This window comes from Scyliorhinus torazame, chromosome 4 (assembly GCF_047496885.1).
Source record: "Scyliorhinus torazame isolate Kashiwa2021f chromosome 4, sScyTor2.1, whole genome shotgun sequence".
NCBI lineage: Eukaryota > Metazoa > Chordata > Chondrichthyes > Carcharhiniformes > Scyliorhinidae > Scyliorhinus > Scyliorhinus torazame.
The window spans coordinates 353,682,836-353,708,510 of record NC_092710.1 but is presented as its reverse complement, the minus strand read 5'-3'; the positions used below and the strand labels follow the sequence as shown (position 1 = coordinate 353,708,510).

Genomic DNA, 25,675 nt, shown 5'->3' with positions numbered 1-25,675 from the left:
CCACGCCGAGACACAGGGTGGAGAGGCGGACCCCCCACCCTAACAAAACCCCAGTAAATCCCCCCCCGCCACGCCGAGACACAGGGTGGAGAGGCGGACCCCCCACCCTAACAAAACCCCAGTAAATCACCCCCCCCCCCGCCACGCCGAGACTCAGGGGGGAGAGACTGACCCCCACCCTAACAAAACCCCAGTAAATCCCCCCCCCCGGCCACGCCGAGACACAGGCTGGAGAGGCGGACCCCCACCCTAACAAAACTCCAGTAAATCCCCCCCGCCACGCCGAGACACAGGGTGGAGAGGCGGACCCCCACCCTAACAAAACCCCAGTAAACCCCCCCCCGCCACGCCGAGACACAGGGTGGAGAGACTGACCCCCACCCAAACAAAACCCCAGTAAATCCCCCCGCCACGCCGAGACACAGGGTGGAGAGACTGACCCCCACCCTAACAAAACCCCAGTAAATCCCCCCCGCCACGCCGAGACACAGGGTGGAGAGACTGACCCCCACCCTAACAAAACCCCAGTAAATCCCCCCCGCCACGCCGAGACACAGGGTGGAGAGGCGGACCCCCACCCTAACAAAACCCCAGTAAATCACCCCCCCCCCCGCCACGCCGAGACTCAGGGGGGAGAGACTGACCCCCACCCTAACAAAACCCCAGTAAATCCCCCCCCCCGGCCACGCCGAGACACAGGCTGGAGAGGCGGACCCCCACCCTAACAAAACTCCAGTAAATCCCCCCCGCCACGCCGAGACACAGGGTGGAGAGGCGGACCCCCACCCTAACAAAACCCCAGTAAACCCCCCCCCGCCACGCCGAGACACAGGGTGGAGAGACTGACCCCCACCCAAACAAAACCCCAGTAAATCCCCCCGCCACGCCGAGACACAGGGTGGAGAGACTGACCCCCACCCTAACAAAACCCCAGTAAATCCCCCCCGCCACGCCGAGACACAGGGTGGAGAGACTGACCCCCACCCTAACAAAACCCCAGTAAATCCCCCCCGCCACGCCGAGACACAGGGTGGAGAGGCGGACCCCCACCCTAACAAAACCCCAGTAAATCCCCCCCGCCACGCCGAGACACAGGGTGGAGAGACTGACCCCCACCCTAACAAAACCCCAGTAAATCCCCCCCCGCCACGCCGAGACACAGGGGGGAGAGACTGACCCCCACCCTAACAAAACCCCAGTAAATCCCCCCCCCCCCCGCCACGCCGAGACACAGGGTGGAGAGACTGACCCCCACCCTAACAAAACCCCAGTAAATCCCCCCCCGCCACGCCGAGATGCAGGGTGGAGAGACTGACCCCCACCCTAACAAAACCCCAGTAAATCCCCCCCCCGCCACGCCGAGACACAGGGTGGAGAGACTGACCGCCACCCTAACAAATCCCCAGTTAATCCCCCCCCGCCACGCCGAGACACAGGGTGGAGAGACTGACCCCCACCCTAACAAAACCCCAGTAAACACCCCCCCGCCACGCCGAGACAAAGGGTGGAGAGGCGGACCCCCACCCTAACAAAACCCCAGTAAATCCCCCCCCCGCCACGCCGAGACAAAGGGTGGAGAGACTGACCCCCACCCTAACAAAACCCCAGTAAATCCCCCCGCCACGCCGAGACACAGGGGGGAGAGACTGACCCCCACCCTAATAAAACCCCAGTAAATCCCCCCCCGCCACGCCGAGACACAGGGGGGAGAGACTGACCCCCACCCTAACAAAACCCCAGTAAATCCCCCCCCCGCCACGCCGAGACGCAGGGTGGAGAGACTGACCCCCACCCTAACAAAACCCCAGTAAATCACCCCCGTCACGCCGAGACACAGGGTGGAGAGACTGACCCCCACCCTAACAAAACCCCAGTAAACCCCCCCCCCCCCCGCCACGCTGAGACACAGGGTGGAGAGACTGACCCCCACCCTAACAAAACCCCAGTAAATCCCCCCCCCCCGCCACGCCGAGACACAGGGGGGAGAGACTGACCCCCACCCTAACAAAACCCCAGTAAATCCCCCCCGCCACGCAGAGACACAGGGGGGAGAGACTGACCCCCACCCTAACAGAACCCCAGTAAATTCCCCCCCGCCACGCCGAGACACAGGGTGGAGAGGCGGACCCCCACCCTAACAAAACCCCAGTAAATCCCCACCCCCGCCACGCCGAGACACAGGGTGGAGAGACTGACCCCCACCCTAACAAAACCCCAGTAAATCCCCCCCGCCACGCCGAGACACAGGGTGGAGAGACTGACCCCCACCCTAACAAAACCCCAGTAAATCCCCCCCGCCACGCCGAGACACAGGGTGGAGAGACTGACCCCCACCCTAACAAAACCCCAGTAAATCCCCCCCCCCCCCGCCACGCCGAGACACAGGGTGGAGAGACTGACCCCCAACCTAACAAAACCCCAGTAAATCCCCCCCCGCCACGCCGAGACACAGGGTGGAGAGACTGACCCCTACCCTAACAAAACCCCAGTAAATCTCCCCCCGCCCCGCCACGCCGAGACACAGGGTGGAGAGGCGGACCCCCCACCCTAACAAAACCCCAGTCAATCCCCCCCCGCCACGCCGAGACACAGGGTGGAGAGGCGGACCCCCCACCCTAACAAAACCCCAGTAAATCAACCCCCCCCGCCACGCCGAGACTCAGGGGGGAGAGACTGACCCCCACCCTAACAAAACCCCAGTAAATCCCCCCCCCCCCCGCCACGCCGAGACACAGGCTGGAGAGGCTGACCCCCACCCTAACAAAACCCCAGTAAATCCCCCCCCGCCACGCCGAGACACAGGGTGGAGAGGCGGACCCCCCACCCTAACAAAACCCCAGTAAATCACCCCCCCCCCCCGCCACGCCGAGACACAGGGTGGAGAGGCTGACCCCCACCCTAACAAAACCCCAGTAAATCCCCCCCCGCAACGCCGAGACACAGGGTGGAGAGGCGGACCCCCCACCCTAACAAAACCCCAGTAAATCACCCCCCCCCCCGCCACGCCGAGACACAGGGTGGAGAGACTGACTCCGCCCCTAACAAAACCCCAGTAAATCCCCCCCCCCGCCACGCCGAGACACAGGGTGGAGAGACTGACCCCCACCCTAACAAAACCCCAGTAAATCCCCCCCGCCACGCCGAGACACAGGGTGGAGAGGCGGACCCCCACCCTAACAAAACCCCAGTAAATCCCCCCCCCGCCACGCCGAGACACAGGGTGGAGAGGCGGACCCCCACCCTAACAAAACCCCAGTAAATCCCCCCCCCGCCACGCCGAGACACAGGGTGGAGAGACTGACCCGCACCCTAACAAAACCCCAGTAAATCACCCCCCCCCCCGCCACGCCGAGACACAGGGTGGAGAGACTGACCCCCACCCTAACAAAACCCCAGTAAACCCCCCCCCCCCCCGCCACGCCGAGACACAGGGTGGAGAGGCTGACCCCCACCCTAACAAAACCCCAGTAAATCCCCCCCCCGCCACGCCGAGACACAGGGTGGAGAGACTGACCCCCACCCTAACAAAACCCCAGTAAATCCCCCCCGCCACGCCGAGACACAGGGTGGAGAGGCGGACCCCCACCCTAACAAAACCCCAGTAAATCCCCCCCGCCACGCCGAGACACAGGGTGGAGAGACTGACCCCCACCCTAACAAAACCCCAGTAAACCCCCCCCCCCCCCCCGCCACGCCGAGACACAGGGTGGAGAGGCGGACCCCCACCCTAACAAAACCCCAGTAAATCCCCCCCCCGCCACGCCGAGACACAGGGTGGAGAGACTGACCCCCACCCTAACAAAACCCCAGTAAATCCCACCCGCCACGCCGAGACACAGGGTGGAGAGACTGACCCCCACCCTAACAAAACCCCAGTAAACCCCCCCCCCCCCGCCACGCCGAGACACAGGGTGGAGAGACTGACCCCCACCCTAACAAAACCCCAGTAAATCCCCCCCCCGCCACGCCGAGACGCAGGGTGGAGAGACTGACCCCCACCCTAACAAAACCCCAGTAAATCCCCCCCGTCACGCCGAGACACAGGGTGAAGAGACTGACCCCCACCCTAACAAAACCCCAGTAAATCCCCCCCCCGCCACGCCGAGACACAGGGTGGAGAGACTGACCCCCACCCTAACAAAACCCCAGTAAACCACCCCCCCCGCCACGCCGAGACACAGGGTGGAGAGACTGACCCCCACCCTAACAAAACCCCAGTAACTCCCCCCCACCACGCCGAGACACAGGGTGGAGAGACTGACCTCCACCGTAACAAAACCCCAGTAAATCCCCCCCCCGCCACGCCGAGACACAGGGTGGAGAGACTGACCCCCACCCTAACAAAACCCCAGTAAAACCCCCCCGCCACGCCGAGACACAGGGTGGAGAGACTGACCCCCACCCTAACAAAACCCCAGTAAATCCCACCCCCCCCCCCGCCACGCCGAGACACAGGGTGGAGAGACTGACCTCCACCGTAACAAAACCACAGTAAATCCCCCCCCCCCCCCCCCCCCCCCCCCCCCCGCCACGCCGAGACACAGGGTGGAGAGACTGACCCCGACCGTAACAAAACCCCAGTAAATCCCCCCGCCACGCAGAGACACAGGGTGGAGAGGCTGACCCCCACCCTAACAAAACTCCAGTAAATCCCCCCCCGCCACGCCGAGACACAGGCTGGAGAGGCTGACCCCCACCCTAACAAAACCCCAGTAAATCCCCCCCCGCTCCCGCCACGCCGAGACACAGGGTGGAGAGGCGGACCCCCCACCCTAACAAAACCCCAGTAAATCCCCCCCCGCCACGCCGAGACACAGGGTGGAGAGGCGGACCCCCCACCCTAACAAAACCCCAGTAAACCCCCCCCCCCCCCCGCCACGCCGAGACACAGGGTGGAGAGGCTGACCCCCACCCTAACAAAACCCCAGTAAATCCCCCCCCCGCCACGCCGAGACACAGGGTGGAGAGACTGACCCCCACCCTAACAAAACCCCAGTAAATCCCCCCCGCCACGCCGAGACACAGGGTGGAGAGGCGGACCCCCACCCTAACAAAACCCCAGTAAATCCCCCCCGCCACCCCGAGACACAGGGTGGAGAGACTGACCCCCACCCTAACAAAACCCCAGTAAACCGCCCCCCCCCCCCGCCACGCCGAGACACAGGGTGGAGAGGCGGACCCCCACCCTAACAAAACCCCAGTAAATCCCCCCCCCGCCACGCCGAGACACAGGGTGGAGAGACTGACCCCCACCCTAACAAAACCCCAGTAAATCCCACCCGCCACGCCGAGACACAGGGTGGAGAGACTGACCCCCACCCTAACTAAACCCCAGTAAACCCCCCCCCCCCCCCGCCACGCCGAGACACAGGGTGGAGAGACTGACCCCCACCCTAACAAAACCCCAGTAAATCCCCCCCCCGCCACGCCGAGACGCAGGGTGGAGAGACTGACCCCCACCCTAACAAAACTCCAGTAAATCCCCCCCCGCCACGCCGAGACACAGGGTGGAGAGGCGGACCCCCCACCCTAACAAAACCCCAGTAAATCACCCCCCCCCCCCCCGCCACGCCGAGACTCAGGGGGGAGAGACTGACCCCCACCCTAACAAAACCCCAGTAAATCCCCCCCGTCACGCCGAGACACAGGGTGAAGAGACTGACCCCCACCCTAACAAAACCCCAGTAAATCCCCCCCCCGCCACGCCGAGACACAGGGTGGAGAGACTGACCCCCACCCTAACAAAACCCCAGTAAACCACCCCCCCCGCCACGCCGAGACACAGGGTGGAGAGACTGACCCCCACCCTAACAAAACCCCAGTAACTCCCCCCCACCACGCCGAGACACAGGGTGGAGAGACTGACCTCCACCGTAACAAAACCCCAGTAAATCCCCCCCCCGCCACGCCGAGACACAGGGTGGAGAGACTGACCCCCACCCTAACAAGACCCCAGTAAAACCCCCCCGCCACGCCGAGACACAGGGTGGAGAGACTGACCCCCACCCTAACGAAACCCCAGTAAATCCCCCCCCCGCCACGCCGAGACACAGGGTGGAGAGACTGACCCCCACCCTAACAAAACCCCAGTAAATCCCCCCCCCCCCGCCACGCCGAGACACAGGGTGGAGAGACTGACCCCCAACCTAACAAAACCCCAGTAAATCCCCCCCCGCCACGCCGAGACACAGGGTGGAGAGACTGACCCCTACCCTAACAAAACCCCAGTAAATCTCCCCCCGCCCCGCCACGCCGAGACACAGGGTGGAGAGGCGGACCCCCCACCCTAACAAAACCCCAGTAAATCCCCCCCCGCCACGCCGAGACACAGGGTGGAGAGGCGGACCCCCCACCCTAACAAAACCCCAGTAAATCACCCCCCCCCCCGCCACGCCGAGACTCAGGGGGGAGAGACTGACCCCCACCCTAACAAAACCCCAGTAAATCCCCCCCCCCCCCGCCACGCCGAGACACAGGCTGGAGAGGCTGACCCCCACCCTAACAAAACCCCAGTAAATCCCCCCCCGCCACACCGAGACACAGGGTGGAGAGGCGGACCCCCCACCCTAACAAAACCCCAGTAAATCACCCCCCCCCCCGCCACGCCGAGACACAGGGTGGAGAGGCTGACCCCCACCCTAACAAAACCCCAGTAAATCCCCCCCCGCCACGCCGAGACACAGGGTGGAGAGGCGGACCCCCCACCCTAACAAAACCCCAGTAAATCACCCCCCCCCCCGCCACGCCGAGACACAGGGTGGAGAGACTGACCCCGACCCTAACAAAACCCCAGTAAATCCCCCCCCCGCCACGCCGAGACACAGGGTGGAGAGACTGACCCCCACCCTAACAAAACCCCAGTAAATCCCCCCCGCCACGCCGAGACACAGGGTGGAGAGGCGGACCCCCACCCTAACAAAACCCCAGTAAATCCCCCCCGCCACGCCGAGACACAGGGTGGAGAGACTGACCCCCACCCTAACAAAACCCCAGTAAACCCCCCCCCCCCCACCACGCCGAGACACAGGGTGGAGAGGCGGACCCCCACCCTAACAAAACCCCAGTAAATCCCCCCCCCGCCACGCCGAGACACAGGGTGGAGAGACTGACCCCCACCCTAACAAAACCCCAGTAAATCACCCCCCCCCCGCCACGCCGAGACACAGGGTGGAGAGACTGACCCCCACCCTAACAAAACCCCAGTAAACCCCCCCCCCCCCCCGCCACGCCGAGACACAGGGTGGAGAGACTGACCCCCACCCTAACAAAACCCCAGTAAATCCCCCCCCCGCCACGCCGAGACACAGGGTGGAGAGACTGACCCCCACCCTAACAAAACCCCAGTAAATCCCCCCCGCCACGCCGAGACACAGGGTGGAGAGGCGGACCCCCACCCTAACAAAACCCCAGTAAATCCCCCCCGCCACGCCGAGACACAGGGTGGAGAGACTGACCCCCACCCTAACAAAACCCCAGTAAACCCCCCCCCCCCCGCCACGCCGAGACACAGGGTGGAGAGGCGGACCCCCACCCTAACAAAACCCCAGTAAATCCCCCCCCCGCCACGCCGAGACACAGGGTGGAGAGACTGACCCCCACCCTAACAAAACCCCAGTAAATCCCCCCCGCCACGCCGAGACACAGGGTGGAGAGACTGACCCCCACCCTAACAAAACCCCAGTAAACCCCCCCCCCCAGCCACGCCGAGACACAGGGTGGAGAGACTGACCCCCACCCTAACAAAACCCCAGTAAATCCCCCCCCCGCCACGCCGAGACGCAGGGTGGAGAGACTGACCCCCACCCTAACAAAACCCCAGTAAATCCCCCCCGCCACGCCGAGACACAGGGTGGAGAGACTGACCCCGACCCTAACAAAACCCCAGTAAATCCCCCCCGTCACGCCGAGACACAGGGTGAAGAGACTGACCCCCACCCTAACAAAACCCCAGTAAATCCCCCCCCCCGCCACGCCGAGACACAGGGTGGAGAGACTGACCCCCACCCTAACAAAACCCCAGTAAACCACCCCCCCTGCCACGCCGAGACACAGGGTGGAGAGACTGACCCCCACCCTAACAAAACCCCAGTAACTCCCCCCCACCACGCCGAGACACAGGGTGGAGAGACTGACCTCCACCGTAACAAAACCCCAGTAAATCCCCCCCCCGCCACGCCGAGACACAGGGTGGAGAGACTGACCCCCACCCTAACAAAACCCCAGTAAAACCCCCCCGCCACGCCGAGACACAGGGTGGAGAGACTGACCCCCACCCTAACGAAACCCCAGTAAATCCCCCCCCCGCCACGCCGAGACACAGGGTGGAGAGACTGACCCCCACCCTAACAAAACCCCAGTAAATCCCCCCCCCCCCCCCCCCCCCCCCCCGCCACGCCGAGACACAGGGTGGAGAGACTGACCCCGACCGTAACAAAACCCCAGTAAATCCCCCCGCCACGCCGAGACACAGGGTGGAGAGACTGACCCCGACCGTAACAAAACCCCAGTAAATCCCCCCGCCACGCAGAGACACAGGGTGGAGAGGCTGACCCCCACCCTAACAAAACTCCAGTAAATCCCCCCCCGCCACGCCGAGACACAGGATGGAGAGGCTGACCCCCACCCTAACAAAACCCCAGTAAATCCCCCCCCCGCCATGCCGAGACACAGGGTGGAGAGACTGACCTCCACCGTAACAAAACCCCAGTAAATCCCCCCCCCCCCCGCCACGCCGAGACACAGGGTGGAGAGACTGACCTCCACCGTAACAAAACCCCAGTAAATCCCCCCCCCCCCCCCCGCCACGCCAAGACACAGGGTGGAGAGACTGACCCCCACCCTAACAAAACCCCAGTAAATCCCCCCCCGCCACGCCGAGACACAGGGTGGAGAGACTGACCTCCACCGTAACAAAACCCCAGTAAATCCCCCCCGCCACGCAGAGACACAGGGTGGAGAGACTGACCCCCACCCTAACAAAACCCCAGTAAATCCCCCCCGCCACGCCGAGACACAGGGTGGAGAGGCTGACCCCCACCCTAACAAAACCCCAGTAAATCCCCCCCGCCACGCCGAGACATAGGGTGACCCCATCCTTCCTGACCTGAACCCGTGATTCCCCCGAATCGGCATCCCCCCAATTCAGCCTTAAAGTGCAGCCTAAACTGTCTCCAAATCCTCCGTGTGGCCCCCACCTCCTGATCCCCGAATACTTTCCTGGGGCCATCGGGAGCGGTGCTGTTGCCAATGCCCACAACCCCGATCCCCAACAAGAGCCCGCCTCCACCCTTACCCAGAGCCCTCCCCACCCTTACCCACAGAGCCCCCCCATCCTTACCCACAGAGCCCCCCCATCCTTACCCACAGAGCCCCCCCATCCTTACCCACAGAGCCCCCCCATCCTTACCCACAGAGCCTCCCCACCCTTACCCAGAGCCCCCCCATCCTTACCCACAGAGCCCCCCCATCCTTACCCACAGAGCACCCCATCCTTACACCCAGAGCCCTCCCCACCCTTACCCAGAGCCCTCCCCACCCTTACCCACAGAGCCCCCTCCATCCTTACCCAGAGCCCCCCCATCCTTACCCACAGAGCCCTCCCCATCCTTACCCAGAGCCCCCCCATCCTTACCCACAGAGCCCCCCCATCCTTACCCAGAGCCCCCCCATCCTTACCCACAGAGCCTCCCCACCCTTACCCACAGAGCCCGCCTCCACCCTTACCCAGAGCCCTCCCCATCCTTACCCACAGAGCCTCCCCACCCTTACCCACAGAGCCCCCCCCATCCTTACCCACAGAGCCCCCCCATCCTTACCCACAGAGCCCCCCCATCCTTACCCAGAGCCCCCCCCATCCTTACCCACAGAGCCCCCCCATCCTTACCCACAGAGCCCTCCCCATCCTTACCCACAGAGCCCCCCCATCCTTACCCACAGAGCCCTCCCCATCCTTACCCACAGAGCCCCCCCATCCTTACCCAGAGCCCCCCCATCCTTACCCACAGAGCCCTCCCCATCCTTACCCACAGAGCCCTCCCCCATCCTTACCCAGAGCCCCCCCATCCTTACCCACAGAGCCCTCCCCATCCTTACCCACAGAGCCCCCCCATCCTTACCCAGAGCCCCCCCATCCTTACCCACAGAGCCCTCCCCACCCTTACCCACAGAGCCCCCCCATCCTTACCCACAGAGCCCTCCCCATCCTTACCCACAGAGCCCCCCCCATCCTTACCCACAGAGCCCTCCCCATCCTTACCCAGAGCCCCCCCATCCTTACCCAGAGCCCCCCCATCCTTACCCACAGAGCCCTGCCCATTCTTACCCAGAGCCCCCCCATCCTTACCCACAGAGCCCTGCCCATCCTTACCCACAGAGCCCTCCCCCATCCTTACCCAGAGCCCCCCCCATCCTTACCCAGAGCCCTCCCCACCCTTACCCACAGAGCCCCCCCCATCCTTACCCAGAGCCCCCCCATCCTTACCCACAGAGCCCTGCCCATCCTTACCCACAGAGCCCTCCCCCATCCTTACCCACAGAGCCCCCCCATCCTTACCCAGAGCCCTCCCCACCCTTACCCACAGAGCCCCCCCACCCTTACCCAGAGCCCTCCCCACCCTTACCCACAGAGCCCCCCCCATCCTTACCCACAGAGCCCCCCCATCCTTACCCAGAGCCCCCCCATCCTTACCCACAGAGCCTCCCCACCCTTACCCACAGAGCCCCCCCCATCCTTACCCACAGAGCCCCCCCATCCTTACCCACAGAGCCCCCCCTCCACCCTTACCCACAGAGCCCCCCCCATCCTTACCCACAGAGCCCCCCCCATCCTTACCCGCAGAGCCCTCCCCATCCTTACCCACAGAGGCCTCCCCATCCTTACCCAGAGCCCCCCCCCATCCTTACCCACAGAGCCCTCCCCACCCTTACCCACAGAGCCTCCCCACCCTTACCCACAGAGCCCTCCCCATCCTTACCCAGAGCCCTCCCCACCCTTACCCACAGAGCCCTCCCCATCCTTACCCACAGAGCCCCCCCCATCCTTACCCACAGAGCCCCCCCCATCCTTACCCACAGAGCCCTCCCCACCCTTACCCACAGAGCCTCCCCACCCTTACCCACAGAGACCCCCCATTCTTACCCACAGAGGCCTCCCCATCCTTACCCAGAGCCCTCCCCACCTTACCCACAGCCCTCCCCACCCTTACCCACAGAGACCCACCATTCTTACCCACAGAGACCCCCCACCCTTACCCACAGAGCCCTCCCCATCCTAACCCACAGAGCCCTCCCCATCCTTACCCAGAGCCCTCCCCACCTTACCCACAGCCCTCCCCACCCTTACCCACAGAGACCCCCCATTCTTACCCACAGAGACCCCCCATTCTTACCCACAGAGGCCTCCCCATCCTTACCCAGAGCACCCCCCATCCTTACCCACAGAGCCCTCCCCACCCTTACCCACAGAGACCCCCCATTCTTACCCACAGAGACCCCCCATTCTTACCCACAGAGGCCTCCCCACCCTTACCCACAGAGCCCCCCTCCACCCTTACCCACAGAGCCCTCCCTACCCTTACCCACAGAGCCCCCCCATCCTTACCCACAGAGCCCCCCATCCTTACCCACAGAGCCCTGCCCATTCTTACCCACAGAGCCCCCTCCATCCTTACCCACAGAGCCCCCCCATCCTTACCCACAGAGCCCTCCCCACCCTTACCCACAGAGCCCCCCCATCCTTACCCACAGAGCCCCCCCCATCCTTACCCAGAGCCCCCCCATCCTTACCCAGAGCCCCCCCATCCTTACCCACAGAGCCCTGCCCATCTTTACCCAGAGTCCCCCCATCCTTACCCACAGAGCCCGTCCTCCATCCTTACCCACAGAGCCCTGCCCATCCTTACCCACAGAGCCCTCCCCATCCTTACCCACAGAGCCCCCCCCATCCTTACCCACACAGCCCCCCCCATCCTTACCCACACAGCCCCCCCCATCCTTATCCACAGAGTCCCCCCCTATCCTTACCCACAGAGCCCCCCCCCATCCTTACCCACAGAGTCCCCCCATCCTTACCCACAGAGCCCTGCCCATCCTTACCCACAGAGTCCTGCCCATCCTTACCCACAGAGCCCTCCCCATCCTTATCCACAGAGTCCCCCCCTATCCTTACCCACAGAGCCCCCCCCCATCCTTACCCACAGAGTCCCCCCCATCCTTACCCACAGAGCCCCCCCATCCTTACCCAGAGCACTCCCCATCCTTACCCACAGAGCCCCCCCATCCTTACCCACAGAGCCCTGCCCATCCTTACCCACAGAGTCCCCCCCATCCTTACCCACAGAGCCCCCCCCATCCTTACCCACAGAGCCCTGCCCATCCTTACCCAGAGCGCCCCCCCCACCCTTACCCAGAGCCCCCCCATCCTTACCCACTGAGCTCCCGTCCACCCTGACCCACAGAGCCCCCCCTCCACCCTTACCCACAGAGCCCCCCCTCCACCCTTACCCACAGAGCCCCCTCTCCACCCTTACCCACAGAGCCCCCTCTCCACCCTTACCCACAGAGCCCCCCCTCCACCCTTACCCACAGAGCCCCCCCTCCACCCTTACCCACAGAGCCCCCTCTCCACCCTTACCCACAGAGCCCTCCCCATCCTTACCCAGAGCCCCCCTCCACCCTTACCAACAGAGCCCCCCCACCCTTGCCCACAGAGCCCCGCCCACCCTTACTCACAGACCTCCCCCTTCACCCTTACCCACAGAGCCCCCCCACCCTTACCCACAGAACCCTCCTCCACCCTTACCCACAGAGCCCCCCGCTCCATCCTCACCCACAGAGCCCCTCCCGCACCCTTACCCACAGAGCCCCCCACCCTTACCCACAGAACCCTCCTCCACCCTTACCCACAGAGCCCCCCCTCCATCCTCACACACAGTTCCCCTCCATCCTCACCCAGAGCCCCCTTCACCCTCACCCACAGAGCCCCCTCCACCCTTACCCACAGAGCCCCCCCTCCATCCTTACCCACAGAGCCCGCTCCACCCTTACCCACAGAGCCCCCCTCCATCCTTACCCACAGAGCCCCCCTCCACCCCTACCCATAGAGCCCCCCCTCCACCCCTACCCATAGAGCCCCCCCTCCACCCCTACCCATAGAGCCCCCCCTCCACCCCTACCCATAGAGCCCCCCCTCCATCCTTACTCACAGAGCCCCCCCTCCACCCCTACCCATAGAGCCCCCCCCTCCATCCTTACCCACAGAGCCCCCCTCCCTCCTTACCCAGAGCCCCCTTCACCCTCACCCACAGAGCCCGCTCCACCCTTACCCACAGAGCCCCCCTCCACCCTTACCCACAGAGCCCCCCCTCCACCCTTACCCACAGAGCCCCCCCTCCATCCTTACCCATAGAGCCCCCCTCCACCCTTACCCATAGAGCCCCCCTCCACCCTTACCCACAGAGCCCCCCCCATCCTTACCCACTGAGCACCCCCCACCCTTCCCCACAGAGCCCCCCCCATCCTTACCCACAGAACCGCCCCTCCACCCTTACCCAGAGGCCCCCTCCACCCTTACCCACAGAGCCCCCCTCCACCCTTACCCAGAGGCCCCCTCCACCCTTACCCACAGAGTCCCCTCCATCCTTACCCAGAGCCCCCCCATCCTTACCCACAGAGCCCTCCCCATCCTTACCCAGAGCCCCCCCATCCTTACCCACAGAGCCCCCCCATCCTTACCCAGAGCCCCCCCATCCTTACCCACAGAGCCCGCCTCCACCCTTACCCAGAGCCCTCCCCATCCTTACCCACAGAGCCTCCCCACCCTTACCCACAGAGCCCTCCCCATCCTTACCCACAGAGCCCCCCCATCCTTACCCACAGAGCCCCCCCATCCTTACCCAGAGCCCCCCCCATCCTTACCCACAGAGCCCCCCCATCCTTACCCACAGAGCCCCCCCATCCTTACCCAGAGCCCCCCCATCCTTACCCACAGAGCCCCCCCATCCTTATCCACAGAGCCCTCCCCATCCTTACCCACAGAGCCCCCCCATCCTTATCCACAGAGCCCTCCCCATCCTTACCCACAGAGCCCCCCCATCCTTACCCAGAGCCCTCCCCACCCTTACCCACAGAGCCCTCCCCATCCTTACCCACAGAGCCACCCCATCCTTACCCAGAGCCCCCCCATCCTTACCCACAGAGCCCTCCCCATCCTTACCCACAGAGCCCCCCATCCTTACCCAGAGCCCCCCCCCATCCTTACCCACAGAGCCCTCCCCATCCTTACCCACAGAGCCCTCCCCACCCTTACCCACAGAGCCCCCCCATCCTTACCCACAGAGCCCTCCCCATCCTTACCCACAGAGCCCTGCCCATCCTTACCCACAGAGCCCCCCCCATCCTTACCCAGAGCCCCCCCCATCCTTACCCAGAGCCCTCCCCACCCTTACCCACAGAGCCCCCCCCCATCCTTACCCACAGAGCCCTCCCCACCCTTAACCACAGAGCCCCCCCCATCCTTACCCAGAGCCCCCCCATCCTTACCCACAGAGCCCTGCCCATCCTTACCCACAGAGCCCTCCCCCATCCTTACCCAAAGAGCCCCCCCATCCTTACCCAGAGCCCTCCCCACCCTTACCCACAGAGCCCCCCCACCCTTACCCAGAGCCCTCCCCACCCTTACCCACAGAGCCCCCCCCATCCTTACCCACAGAGCCCCCCCATCCTTACCCAGAGCCCCCCCATCCTTACCCACAGAGCCTCCCACCCTTACCCACAGAGCCCCCCCCCATCCTTACCCACAGAGCCCCCCCATCCTTACCCACAGAGCCCCCCCTCCACCCTTACCCACAGAGCCCCCCCCATCCTTACCCACAGAGCCCCCCCCATCCTTACCCGCAGAGCCCTCCCCATCCTTACCCACAGAGCCCCCCCCCATCCTTACCCACAGAGGTCTCCCCATCCTTACCCAGAGCCCCCCCCCCCCATCCTTACCCACAGAGCCCTCCCCACCCTTACCCACAGAGCCTCCCCACCCTTACCCACAGAGCCCTCCCCATATTTACCCAGAGCCCTCCCCACCCTTACCCACAGAGCACTCCCCATCCTTACCCACAGAGCCCCCCCCATCCTTACCCACAGAGCCCCCCCCATCCTTACCCACAGAGCCCCCCCCATCCTTACCCACAGAGCCCTCCCCACCCTTACCCACAGAGCCTCCCCACCCTTACCCACAGAGCCCTCCCCATCCTTACCCAGAGCCCTCCCCACCCTTACCCACAGAGCCCCCCCCACCCTTACCCACAGAGACCCCCCATTCTTACCCACAGAGGCCTCCCCATCCTTACCCAGAGCCCTCCCCACCTTACCCACAGCCCTCCCCACCCTTACCCACAGAGACCCCCCATTCTTACCCACAGAGACCCCCCACCCTTACCCACAGAGCCCTCCCCATCCTAACCCACAGAGCCCTCCCCATCCTTACCCACAGAGCCCTCCCCACCTTACCCACAGCCCTCCCCACCCTTACCCACAGAGACCCCCCATCCTTACCCACAGAGACCCCCCATTCTTACCCACAGAGGCCTCCCCATCCTTACCCAGAGCCCTCCCCACCCTTACCCACAGAGCCCTCCCCATCCTTACCCACAGAGCCCCCCTCCACCCTTACCCACAGAGCCCCCCTCCACCCTTACCCACAGAGCCCTCCCTATCCTTAGCCACAGTACCCTCCCCATCCTTACCCAGAGCCCCCCCCCATCCTTACACACAGAGCCCTCCCCACCCTTACCCACCGAGCCCTCCCTACCCTTACCCACAGAGCCCCCCCCATCCTTACCCACAGAGCCCCCCCCATCCTTACCCACAGAGCCCTGCCCATTCTTACCCACAGAGCCCCCTCCATCCTTACCCACAGAGCCCCCCCATCCTTACCCACAGAGCCCTCCCCACCCTTACCCACAGAGCCCTCCCCACCCTTACCCACAGAGCCCTCCCCATCCTTACCCACAGAGCCCGTCCTCCATCCTTACCCACAGAGCCCCCCTCCTATCCTTACCCAGAGCCCCCCCATCCTTACCCACACAGCCCTCCCCATCCTTACCCACAGAGCCCTCCCCATCCTTACCCAGAGTCCCCCCCCATCCTTACCCACAGAGCCCCCCCATCCTCACCCAGAGTCCCCCCCATCCTTACCCACAGAGCCCTGCCCATCTTTACCCAGAGTCCCCCATCCTTACCCACAGAGCCCCCCTCCATCCTTACCCACAGAGCCCTGCCCATCCTTACCCAGAATCCCCCCCATCCTTACCCACAGAGCCCGTCCTCCATCCTTACCCACAGAGCCCTGCCCATCCTTACCCACAGAGCCCCCCATCCTTACCCACAGAGCCCTGCCCATCCTTACCCACAGAGCCCCCCCCATCCTTATCCACAGAGTCCCCCCCTATCCTTACCCACAGAGCCCTGCCCATCTTTACCCACAGAGTCCCCCCCATCCTTACCCAGAGTCCCCCCCCATCCTTACCCACAGAGCCCCCCCCATCCTTACCCACAGAGTCCCCCCCATCCTTACCCACAGAGCCCCCCCATCCTTACCCACAGAGTCCCCCCCATCCTTACCCACAGAGCCCCCCCCCATCCTTACCCACAGAGCCCCCCCCATCCTTACCCACAGAGCCCTGCCCATCCTTACCCAGAGCGCCCCCCCCACCCTTACCCAGAGCCCCCCCATCCTTACCCACAGAGCTCCCGTCCACCCTGACCCACAGAGCCCCCCCTCCACCCTTACCCACAGAGCCCCCCCTCCACCCTTACCCACAGAGCCCCCTCTCCACCCTTACCCACAGAGCCCTCCCCATCCTTACCCAGAGCCCCCCTCCACCCTTACCCACAGAGCCCTACCCCACCCTGACCCAGAGAGCCCCCCCTCCAGCCTTACCAACAGAGCCCCCCCACCCTTGCCCACAGAGCCCCGCCCACCCTTACTCACAGACCTCCCCCTCCACCCTTACCCACAGAGCCCCCCCACCCTTACCCACAGAACCCTCCTCCACCCTTACCCACAGAGCCCCCCTCCACCCTTACCCACAGAGCCCCCCCACCCTTACCCACAGAACCCTCCTCCACCCTTACCCACAGAGCCCCCCCCTCCATCCTCACCCACAGAGCCCCTCCCCCATCCTTACCCACAGAGCCCCCCCATCCTTACCCACAGAGCCCCCCCCATCCTTACCCACAGAGCCCTGCCCATCCTTACCCAGAGCGCCCCCCCACCCTTACCCAGAGCCCCCCCATCCTTACCCACAGAGCTCCCGTCCACCCTGACCCACAGAGCCCCCCCTCCACCCTTACCCACAGAGCCCCCCCTCCACCCTTACCCACAGAGCCCCCTCCACCCTTACCCACAGAGCCCTACCCCACCCTGACCCAGAGAGCCCCCCCTCCAGCCTTACCAACAGAGCCCCCCCACCCTTGCCCACAGAGCCCCGCCCACCCTTACTCACAGACCTCCCCCTCCACCCTTACCCACAGAGCCCCCCCACCCTTACCCACAGAACCCTCCTCCACCCTTACCCACAGAGCCCCCCCTCCATCCTCACCCACAGAGCCCCTCCCGCACCCTTACCCACAGAGCCCCCCACCCTTACCCACAGAACCCTCCTCCACCCTTACCCACAGAGCCCCCCCTCCATCCTCACACACAGTTCCCCTCCATCCTCACCCAGAGCCCCCTTCACCCTCACCCACAGAGCCCCCTCCACCCTTACCCACAGAGCCCCCCCTCCATCCTTACCCACAGAGCCCCCTCCACCCTTACCCACAGAGCCCCCCCCTCCATCCTTACCCACAGAGCCCCCCCTCCATCCTTACTCACAGAGCCCCCCTCCACCCCTACCCATAGAGCCCCCCCCTCCATCCTTACCCACAGAGCCCCCCTCCATCCTTACCCAGAGCCCCCTTCACCCTCACCCACAGAGCCCGCTCCACCCTTACCCACAGAGCCCCCCCTCCATCCTTACCCACAGAGCCCCCCCTCCACCCTTACCCACAGAGCCCCCCCTCCATCCTTACCCACAGAGCCCTGCCCACCCTTACCCACAGAGCCCCCCTCCACCCTTACCCACAGAGCCCCCCCCATCCTTACCCACTGAGCCCCCCCCACCCTTCCCCACAGAGCCGCCCCCCATCCTTACCCACAGAACCGCCCCTCCACCCTTACCCAGAGGCCCCCTCCACCCTTACCCACAAAGCCCCCCTCCACCCTTACCCAGAGGCCCCCTCCACCCTTACCCACAGAGTCCCCCCTCCACCCTTACCCAGAGCCCCCCCCACCCTTACCCAGAGGCCCCCTCCACCCTTACCCAGAGGCCCCCTCCACCCTTACCCACAGAGCCCCCCCCACCCTTACCCACAGAGCCCCTCCACCCTTCCCAGAGTCCCCCCTCCATCCTTACCCACAGAGCCCCCCCTCCACCCTTACCCACAGGGCCCCCTCCCCACCCTTACCCAGAGCCCTCCCCTCCACCCTTACCCACAGAGCCCTCCCTCCACCCTTACCCAGAGCCCCCCTCCACCCTTACCCACAGAGCACCCCCTCCACCCGTACCCAGAGCCCCCTCCACCCTTACCCACAGAGCCCCCCCACACAGCCCCACCATCCTTACCCACAGAACCCCCCTACCCTTACCCACAGAGCTCCTCCCACCCTTACCCAGAGCCCCCCTCCACCCTTACCCACAGAGCCCCCCCTCCACCCTTACCCAGAGCCCCCCCTCCACCCTTACCCAGAGCCCCCCTCCACCCTTACCCACAGAGCCCCCCCATCCTTACCCAGAGCCCCCCCATCCTTACCCACAGAGCCCCCCCATCCTTACCCAGAGCCCCCCTCCACCCTTACCCACAGAACCCCCCCCCCACCCTTACCCAGAGCCCCCCTCCACCCATACCCAGAGCCCCCCTCCACCCTTACCCACAGAGCCCCCCCCTCCACCCTTACCCACAGAGCCCCCCCCATCCTTACCCAGAGCCCCCTCCACCCTTACCCAGAGCCCCCCTCCATCCTTACCCACAGAGCCCCCCCTCCATCCTTACCCATAGAGCCCCCCCCCTCCACCCTTACCCATTGAGCCCCCCCTCCATCCTTACCCACAGAGCCCCCCCCCACCCTTACACAGAGCCCCCCTCCATCCTTACCCACAGAGCCCCCCCTCCATCCTTACCCATAGAGCCCCCCCTCCATCCTTACCCATAGAGCCCCCCCTCCATCCTTACCCACAGAGCCCCCCTCCACCCCTACCCACAGAGCCCCCCCTCCACCCCTACCCACAGAGCCCCCCTACACCCTTACACAGAGCCCCCCTCCATCCTTACCCACAGAGCCCCCCCTCCATCCTTACCCATAGAGCCCCCCCCTCCATCCTTACCCACAGAGCCCCCCCCCATCCTTACCCATAGAGCCCCCCCTCCATCCTTACCCATAGAGCCCCGCTCCACCATTACCCACAGAGCCCCGCTCCCCCCTTACCCAGAGCCCCCCTCCACCCTTACCCAGAGCCCCCCCTCTCCCTTACCCACAGAGTCCCCCCCATCCTTACCCACAGAGCCCCCCCCATCCTTACCCACAGAGCCCCCCCCTCCACCCTTACCATCAGAGCCCCCCATCCTTACCCACAGAGCCTCCCCTCCACCCTTAACCACAGAGCCCCCCTCCACCCTTACCCACAGAGCCACCCCATCCTTACCCACAGAGCCCCCCTCCACCCTTACCCACAGAGCACCCCCCACCCTTCCCCACAGAGCCCCCCCCATCCTTACCCACAGAGCCCCCCCTCCACCCTTACCCAGAGCCCCCCCATCCTTACCCACAGAGCCCCCCCATCCTTACCCAAAGAGCCCCCCCATCCTTACCCACAGTGCCCCCTCCACCCTTACCCACAGAGCCCCCCCACCCTTACCCACAGAGCCCCCCCTCCACCCTTACCCACAGAGTCCCCCCACCCTTACCCAGAGCCCCCCCTCCATCCTTACCCACAGAGCCCCTACCCTCCATCCTTACCCATAGAGCCCCCCTCCACCCTTACCCACAGAGCCCCCCCTCCACCTTACCCACAGAGCCCCTACCCTCCATCCTTACCCATAGAGCCCCCTCCACCCTTACCCAGAGCCCCCCCTCCATCCTTACCCACAGAGCCCCCCCTCCACCCTTACCCACAGAGCCCCCCCCCACCCTTACCCAGAGCCCCCCTCCACCCTTACCCACTCAGCCCCCCTCCACCCTTACCCAGAGCCCCCCCTCCACCCTTACCCAGAGCCCCCCCCTCCACCCTTACCCAGAGCCCCCCCGCCACCCTTACCCACAGAGCCCCCCCCCACCCTTACCCAGAGCCCTCCCCACCCTTACCCAGAGCCCCCCCCTCCACCCTAACCCAGAGACCCCCCTCCACCCTTACCCACAGAGCCCCCTCCCCACACTTACCCACAGAGCCCTCCCCATCCTTACCCAGAGCCCCCCTCCACCCTTACCCAGAGCCCCCCTCCACCCTTACCCAGAGCCCCCCTCCACCCTTACCCAGAGCCCCCCTCCATCCTTAACCACAGAGCCCCTCCATCCTTACCCACAGAGACCCCCTCCACCCTTACCCACAGAGACCCCCCTCCACCCTTACCCACAGAGACCCCCCTCCACCCTTACCCACAGAGCCCCCCCCACCCTTACCCAGAGCCCCCCCCCCACCCTTACCCAGAGCCCCCCTCCACCCTTACCCACTCAGCCCCCCTCCACCCTTACCCAGAGCCCCCCCTCCATCCTTACCCAGAGCCCCCCCCACCATTACCCACAGAGCCCCCCCACCCTTACCCAGAGCCCCCCCCACTTTTACCCAGAGCCCCCCTCCACCCTTACCCACTCAGCCCCCCTCCACCCTTACCCAGAGCCCCCCCCACCCTTACCCAGAGCCCCCCTCCACCCTTACCCACCCGGCCCCCCTCCACCCTTACCCAGAGCCCCCCCTCCACCCTTACCCAGAGCCCCCCCCACCATTACCCACAGAGCCCCCACCCCATCCTTACCCACAGAGCCCCCCCTCCACCTTTACCCCGAGCCCCCCTTCCACCCTTACCCACAGAGCCCCCCCCATCTGGCTGGGGGGGGGAGCCGACTCCGGGGGGGGGGGGGGGGGGGGGGGGGGGGGGGGGGGGGTGCCTCCCCGGTGGCCAAGCCGACGATCGGGGAAAACCGATCGGTGAGCGTGCTAATTCCAGGGGAGGCCTATATTCCTCCGCGCCGGGCCCCTGTAGGACTCCGCCATGTTGCTCGCGGGCCTGCGCGGAGACGGCCGTGTGCGCCTGCATGGACCCGCGCCGGCCGTGTAGGACCGGCTTTCGGCGCCGGAGCAGTGCACAGCACTCCAGCGCCGTGCTAGCCCCCGAGGAACGGGAGAATGACTGGGCCTGGAGGCCCGTTGACGGCGGCATCACTCGCGCCGATTTTGACACCAGTGTCAACACTTGGTCGCGATATCGGAGAATCCCGGCCCTTCTCTTTCTGTCGCAGTAACAAGATGGAAGCCTGCCCTATCATTTGTGGCAAGGCGCCTATGCCCATCGCCACCTCAAACATGCCTATCATCAGAGGAGCCAGCTTGTCTTTAAGTTTCTTATAGAATTCGGTTGGGAACCTGTCGGGCCCACCGCCTTCCCTGCCTGCATCCTCCCAATTGCCTCCTTCACCTCTTGCACCCTCACCTGCTCCTCCAAGCCGGCCCTGTCCTCCTCTCCCAACCTCGGGTACTCAGGTTGGGACAGTGAGTGCGGCTGGGACTTGTCCACCTTCGGATCCAACACCATGTTCCAATCTTTTTTTCAATAATAATCTTTATTGTCACAAGTAGGCTCACATTAACACTGCAATGAAGTTACTGTGAAAAGCCCCTAGTCACCACATTCCGGCGCCTGTTCGGGTCACAGAGGGAGAATTCAGAATGTCCAATTCACCAACAGCACGTCTTTTGGGATTTGCGGGAGGAATCCGATTTGCGGGAGGAATCTCCTCCTACTATCAGCTCATGGGTATCCAGGTCCGGCAAACCCCACATCGTCCCGGTTGGGACCATGTGTACTCACTAATGCAACCGGCCTACCCTCCAGCGCACCCGTCACTATTACGTACCTGCCCCCCCTGGTCTGCCCCCACCTTCTCCATCTGAAACCATACCCTCTTGCCTACCAGTACCGCCACACCCCGAGCTCTACAATCAAACCCCGAGTGAAATTCCTGACTCATCCAGTCTTTCCTAAAGCTCACCTGATCTTTCAACCTCAGATGTATATCCTGCAGCATCACAACATCAGCCTTCAAGCTCTTCAAATGAGTGAGAACCTTCAATCTCTTCACCGGTCCTCCTAACCCCATCATGATCCACGTTACTATTCTGACTGGGGGTCGCACCCCACTCCACTTCAGCCGTAGCGACTGATGTGCCCCATCCAGCTCGTATCGGAAGGTTCTTGTCCCTCCCCGATCAACTCCGCCAACATCGTTGTGAAGTATTCGGTCAGCCTCGGTCCCTCCACTCCCTCCGGCAGACCCACGATCCGAGGATTTTCCCTCCTTGACCTGTTCTCCAGATCCTCCACGTGAGCTTTGAGCACTTTATTTGCCTTCAACGCCCGCCACAACGCACATCGCAATGCCCCGCCCATCCCAACGCCCCACCCATCGCAACGCCCCGCCCATCGCAACCCCTCACCTATCAAAGTGATCTGGGCATTGTTCTGCCACAGAGCCTCCTCCATCTCTTTCAACTTCTCTCCTTGCTCTCCTATCTCGGCCGGATTCTTCGACACAGCCGCCTTTATCGGAGCCATCGCCTCCTCCACCCACGTTTTCACCACAGCCATCATTTCCCTTCACATAACCTCCATACGTTGGTGACCTTTCAAATTCACCAGACATCACTTCGCTCAGTGAATCCACCGTGAGGACGGCGGAGCCCCACTGTGCTCCTTCCCCCACCATCCTTTTTCCCGCCTAAGACATCGACTCACTCGATGATGGATTTTCATTCGCCCCCCCTTCTTTCCACCATTCTTCTTCTGGACCTTCGACGTCACATCCCTATCTAATATCTTCCAACACCGACTTATTCACAAATTATTCCTGGGATCAGGCATTAAAGTTCAAAAAACCCAAAACTTCGAGCAGGAGCTTCCCAGCGTGCGTCCTCCACCTACATGTCGTCAGCGGAAGTCCCTCCTATTTTCCCCGTCTTAATCAATCCCTTGGCCCTTTGCTGAATTCTGAACAGGCCCCAATCCTCAGACCTGTTGTTTTTCTTGGCCAGTTTGTGCTTCTTCTTGGGACGGATACCATCTCTAATTTGCCTTGTGAGCCATGTATTGGCCACCTTTCCCATTTTACTTTTGTGCCAGTCAGGAATGAACAGTTTAAAAAAATATATATATTTATTCAAATTTTTCAACAAATTTTCAACAAACCCCCCCCCCCCCCCCCACCAACAAGAAGAAAGAAACAAGAACACAACAAGCAGAAATTATACATTGGATTTCCTCCATATACAATAACCCCCCATACATATAACAGTAGAAAACACAAATAGGGAAACCTTCACCCAAACGCCCCCCCAAAAGACCCCCCCCCCCCCGAACTGCTGCTGCTGCTGACCTCCTCCTAACGCTCCGCAAGATTGTCTAGGAACGGTTGCCACCGCCTGAGGAACCCTTGCACAGACCATCGCAAGGCAAACTTTATCCTCTCCAGCTTGATGAACCCTGCCATGTCAGTGATCCAAGCTTCCCCACTAGGGGGGGTTCGCATCTTTCCATCGTAGCAAAATCCTCCGCCGGGCTACCAGGGACGCAAAGGCCAGAATACCGGCCTCTTTCGCCACCTGCACTCCCGGCTCGTCAGATACCCCAAATAATGCCAATCCCCAGCTCGGCTTGACCCGGGCGTTCACCACCTTGGACATAGTCCTCGCAACACCCCTCCAAAACCCATCCAGCGCCGGGCACGACCAGAACATATGGACGTGGTTTGCCGGACTTCCCGAGCACCTCCCACATCTGTCCTCCACCCCAAAGAACCTGCTCAACCTCGCCCCTGTCATATGCGCTCTGAGAGTAACTTTGAACTGTATTAGGCTGAGCCTGGCGCAAGAGGAGGAAGAATTAACCCTACTCAGGGCATCAGCCCACAGACCCTCATCTATCTCCTCCCCAAGCTCCTCCTCCCACTTGCCCTTTAACTCCTCCACCGAGACCTCCTCATCTTCCTTCAGCTCCTGGTAAATCGCCGAAACCTTGCCTTCTCCAACCCATACACCCGAAATCACCCTGTCCTGAATCCCACGTGCCGGAAGCAGCGGGAATACCCTCACCTGCCGCCTCACAAACGCCCTCACTTGCATGTACCTGAAAGCGTTTCCCGGGGGGAGCCCAAACTTCTCCTCCAGCGCCCCTAGGCTCGCAAACGTCCCATCGATGAACAGGTCCCCCATTCTTCTAATCCCTGCCCGATGCCAGCTCCGAAACCCCCCATCCATCCTTCCCGGGACGAACCGATGATTCTCCCAAATCGGGGACCAAACCGAGGCTCCCACCTGGCCCCTGTGTCGCCTCCACTGCCCCCAGATCTTCAGCGTCACCGCCACCACCAGACTCGTGGTGTACCTTTTCGGCGAGAGCGGCAGCGGTGCCGTCACCAGCGCCCTCAGGCTCGTGCCCACACAGGATGCCATCTCTAACCTCTTCCACACTGCCCCCTCTCCCTCCATTACCCACTTACGGATCATCGCCACATTGGCTGCCCAATAATAGCCACACAAATTCGGCAGCGCCAGCCCCCCACCCCCCCCCCCCCCCCCCCCCGCCATCCCTGCTACGCTCCAGAAACACACACTTCACCCTCGAGGTCTTATTCGCCCGCACAAATCCCAGGATGCTCCTGCTTACCCGTTTGAAAAAGGCCTTGGGGATCAAAATGGGAAGGCACTGGAACACAAAGAGAAACCTCGGAGGACCGTCATTTTGACCGACTGCACCCTACCCGCCAGTGAGAGTGGCAGCATATCCCATCTTTTAAAATCCTCCTCCATCTGCTCCACCAACCGTGTCAAATTGAGCTTGTGCAGGGCCCCCCAACTCCTAGCTACTTGGATCCCTAGGTACCGAAAGCTCCTTTCCGCCCTCTTCAGTGGTAGCTCATCTATCCCCTTTCCCTGGTCCCCTGAATGCACCACAAAGAGCTCACTCTTCCCTACGTTGAGTTTATACCCCGAAAAGCCCCCAAACTCCCTAAAGATCCGCATGACCTCCGCCAACCCCTCCACTGGATCCGCAACATACAACAACAGGTCATCGGCATACAACGACACCCGGTGTTCCCCCCCCCCCCCCGACCAATCCCCTCCATTTCCTGGACTCCCTCAGTGCCATGGCTAGCGGCTCAATTGCCAGTGCAAACAAGGGGGATAAGGGCACCCCTGCCTCGTCCCCCAGTACAGCCGAAAGTACTCCGACCTCCGCCGGTTCATAGCCACACTCGCCACCGGGGCTCTATATAGCAGCCTGACCCAACTGATGAACCCCTCCCCGAACCCAAACCTCCGCAACACTTCCCAAAGATACTCCCACTCCACCCGATCAAAGGCCTTCTCCGCGT

At 63.4% G+C, this 25,675-nt stretch overlaps 1 protein-coding gene across 1 annotated transcript in view; it reads right to left on the bottom strand.

Annotated features, from left to right (window-relative positions):
• Positions 1–25,675, bottom strand: part of nvl (nuclear VCP like) — a 368,828-nt gene that overhangs the window by 91,571 nt on the left and 251,582 nt on the right. Inside the window, exon 16 of the mRNA XM_072500597.1 lies at positions 22,246–22,324. Coding sequence (XP_072356698.1) covers positions 22,246–22,324 — 79 coding nt within the window. The remainder of the gene's footprint in view (positions 1–22,245; positions 22,325–25,675) is intronic.